This window comes from Pteropus vampyrus, unplaced genomic scaffold, assembly GCF_000151845.1.
Source record: "Pteropus vampyrus isolate Shadow unplaced genomic scaffold, Pvam_2.0 Scaffold275, whole genome shotgun sequence".
Taxonomy (NCBI): Eukaryota; Metazoa; Chordata; class Mammalia; order Chiroptera; family Pteropodidae; genus Pteropus; species Pteropus vampyrus.
The window spans coordinates 212838-216089 of record NW_011889056.1 but is presented as its reverse complement, the minus strand read 5'-3'; the positions used below and the strand labels follow the sequence as shown (position 1 = coordinate 216089).

Below are 3252 nucleotides of genomic sequence, written 5' to 3'. Positions count from 1 at the left end.
AGTGACTACGGGGAGGGGGGTGGGGCGGGGCAGATGTGGTTGACAAATCTGGGACCAAGCCAGCAGGTATGCAAGGACCCCACACTTACTAGGGTCAGACCTTGAGGGCTCTCCAGGGTCGGAGAGGGGAGGGGAGGTTCTTGCACTGCTCATCCTTCGGGATGCAGACCAGGCCTGGCTGGCTCCCTCTGTTGGGGCCGGGCCACCCACCTAGGCACCTGCCCTTCTCCATGGCTGCCCCTCCACAGGCACCGGGCACACTCCAGAGCTGTTGTGGCAGAATCGGGCAGGTTCCCAGGGGCCTTGACATTTTAAATATTTAACAAAGCCTGACAGGCAGAGGAAAGAGCTGCCAGCTGAAGCCCATCTGCTTCCTTTTATCTGGGGGAGACCAGAGCTCTTGTGGCTAAATGGCCCCAAATCATGGGGGAAGGCAAGGAGGAGGGAAGGAGAGAGATCCTCTGGCCCTGAGCCAGACCATCTGCCCCCATGACACACCCTCTCAGCCCGGGTCCCTTTAGAGTGCAAAGCAAGAGAGACCAAGGAAGCCCAAGGAAGGCCATCCACCATTGAAGTTCCTGACCTGGACAGGAGGAAATCTCTCACCTGACCCTTGGGCCTACCTCTTCCTCAGTAGGCCATCTCCACTCCCCACTCCAGCCCATGAGCCACCCGCAGACAGACAGGGCCAGGGAGCAGGAGATAAGGCAATGGCCAGGGCCCTGGGTGGGTGAAGGCATGATGGCTGAGAGTGGAGCTGATGAGATCAACCAGCGCTGGCCCAGAACAGGCCTGGCACCCGATTGGGACAGCTCCAGCAGCCCTGACAGGGAGATGCCAGCTGGGCCAGAAAACACTCCAGCTCCTGGAATCTGGGGCCATGCCTGCTTCCCGGTGGTTCTGGCCTCTCAGCACACCCAGCAGCAGGGACAGAACTGAAGGCCACAGAACTGAGGCAAGGACCCAAGATGGTAGTCAGGTCTACATTCCTAGAACCTTCTAGTGGTTGTCCCCTCCCCCACACCCTGGCTCCCTGCTACAGATCTGCTCCTAACTATACTGCCTGAAGCTTGTACTCCTTTGGGACGGCCTGCCACCAGTGCCACCGTCACTCGGTACTCTGGGTACCACCCCGTCAGGCTGCACCATCCCCAAGCCACTCCATCCCTTGTCAGAGAGGCTTCGGGGGGCCCACACGCTGTACCCTTTCCTCCTCTTCCCATGCCTTTAAATTGGACAAAGGGCTGAGCACACGTGGCACCCACAACACGCAGACAGGGGCCATCCTGTCTCCTCCGTTCCTCTTCTCTGTCGCTCGATTTCTATTTATTCCAAAGAAGAGATAAGTGCAAAGAGCTGCTGATTCTGGAAGTATGGCTGCAGAGGCCGCAGGATGCCCAGAGGGTGACCTTCTCACCCTATGCAGACCATGTCCTGCTCATGGGTACATGGCTGCCCAAGGAGGACATGGTCAGGGTTAACAGTGGTGCTGGGAAGCTGCTGCAGTGGCGCCTTGCAGCCCCCGACATGGTCTGCGCTGGGGTTGGGGAATGCCCCTGGATGGCCTAGAGTCCCCTGCACACCCGTGGACACGCTCGGGCTCTGCTGGCAGACTTACCCTCCGTGGGTGAGGTCTTCAGCCTCCTGCAGAGCCCACTGACATCCCCATAGGCTTCCTGGATCTTCTGCAGTGCCTCGGCCCCTCGGAGCTCCATGAGGGAGCGCAGCTCAGCCAGCGTGCACCCAAAGCCGCCTGCATGTGGGCCTTCCCGCTGCTGCTGGGCCTTCGGGTGGAACTCGATGGAACTGTTGGCCATGTCGCCCATCCTGCCTGTTGCACTGGGAGGAGAGGGTGCTGGGCCTTCTCACGGGTGCAGCCTCAGCGAGCGGAGGTGGTGGCAGTGGGGAAGTGGCCAAGAGCAGACACCTGGGGAGACGAAGGTGAGAAAAAGCTAGGGGCACAGATGAGACAAAACCGAGGCCCGTTCTTCTAGAATGTTCTCTGCAAATCTGCTCTCAGTCCAAGTCATGACTCACTGAGTGAAAAATTCACCTCCCAGGCTGGGCCAGTGGCCCTCATGCCCTGCCAGGCCCACCTGTCAGACCACCCACTCGTCTTGCCCACCATGAGCACCCTAGCCTGGAGGGCCGGGATTGATTAGTGACAGTCTTGCCCTGGCGTGGGTGGGTTAGCTGTGCCACAGTTCTCCCATGGCCATGCCCCTCTAGCGAATCATCAGCTCCATCACCTCCAGCTCTTGCCTGATTAAGGCTCGCCCTGTGAGGCCGGCATGCTATAAATCCGGGTGGTGAGGCAGTCGTTTGGCACGGCCTCTGCTGCTCACAGCTTACAGTTTCAGGCCCGGTGCCGCGCAGGGGTCCAGATAGCAGGCCAAGCCATGGACAGGGCCAGCTGGGTGCCAGGTCAGGGTGTCTCTGCTGCCCTGAGGGTACCTGGGTGGGGTAGGAACAAAGAAGAGAGGAGGCCCGGAGAAAGAGGGGAGGGAGAGAAGGAAACAGAGGGAGAGACAGAGAAGGACCGGAGACAGGGGTAGAGGGAGAAGGGGAGGGAGGGAAGGAAGAGATAGAGGGAATGGAAGGGGAGGGGTGGAGGACAGTACACACAGAAGAAAGAGGAAAGCAGCCATGGGTCACTGGCGACTTCTCTGTTGTCCTGCCCCACCGTGCCGGTGCCGCCCACTCCCCACAACACTGAGAGCAGCCAGCTGACTCAGGCCGCACCGCCTTCACCGCCCTCGCTCCTCTGTAGAGTTGATAAACTTTCACCCCCGTCTGACTGTCCCCACACCCTACCACCACTGCCCACACCTGCCCAAGAAACCGCTGGAGACTGGGCTGCCCCGCCCTCAGCCTTCATGGGGTCTGGTGGTGCGTAGCACGGGGCAGCCTGCTGGGCCTGCTGGGCCTGGCCTCCTCGCTTCTCCCGCTGGTCTTTCCCCACCTCTCCTTCCCAGCCTGCAGCCTGTGCATGAGTAGAAGCATCCCCCAAGGACATGAGCTAAACTCCTAGGACTGAACTAGTCTCAGTGCACATGGCCTTGGCCTTCACACCAGCAAAGAGGCCTCCCGGTAACGTGGCTCAGCTGGGCCTGATCTCTTGCGTTTACGGAGGCTCTTCGTTCAGAAGGATCCTCTTGAACACAGAACTTGGCCACCAATCCAGATTTCTGATCTAGAACCGTCCACAGAAGCACGATAGCTCAGAACCTGGTGGCCTGCTGCTCTCAGGAG

At 59.9% G+C, this 3252-nt stretch overlaps 1 protein-coding gene across 1 annotated transcript in view; it reads right to left on the bottom strand.

The window, feature by feature from the left end:
• The window catches only part of ATP2B3 (ATPase plasma membrane Ca2+ transporting 3), a 46693-nt gene extending 44119 nt beyond the window's left edge, over positions 1-2574 (bottom strand). The window contains exons 1-2 of the mRNA XM_023520648.1: positions 2250-2574; positions 1619-1927 (exon numbers count right to left, since the gene is read on the bottom strand). Coding sequence (XP_023376416.1) covers positions 1619-1826 — 208 coding nt within the window. The 5' untranslated portion in view covers positions 1827-1927; positions 2250-2574. The remainder of the gene's footprint in view (positions 1-1618; positions 1928-2249) is intronic.
• Positions 2575-3252: the final 678 nt, after the last annotated feature.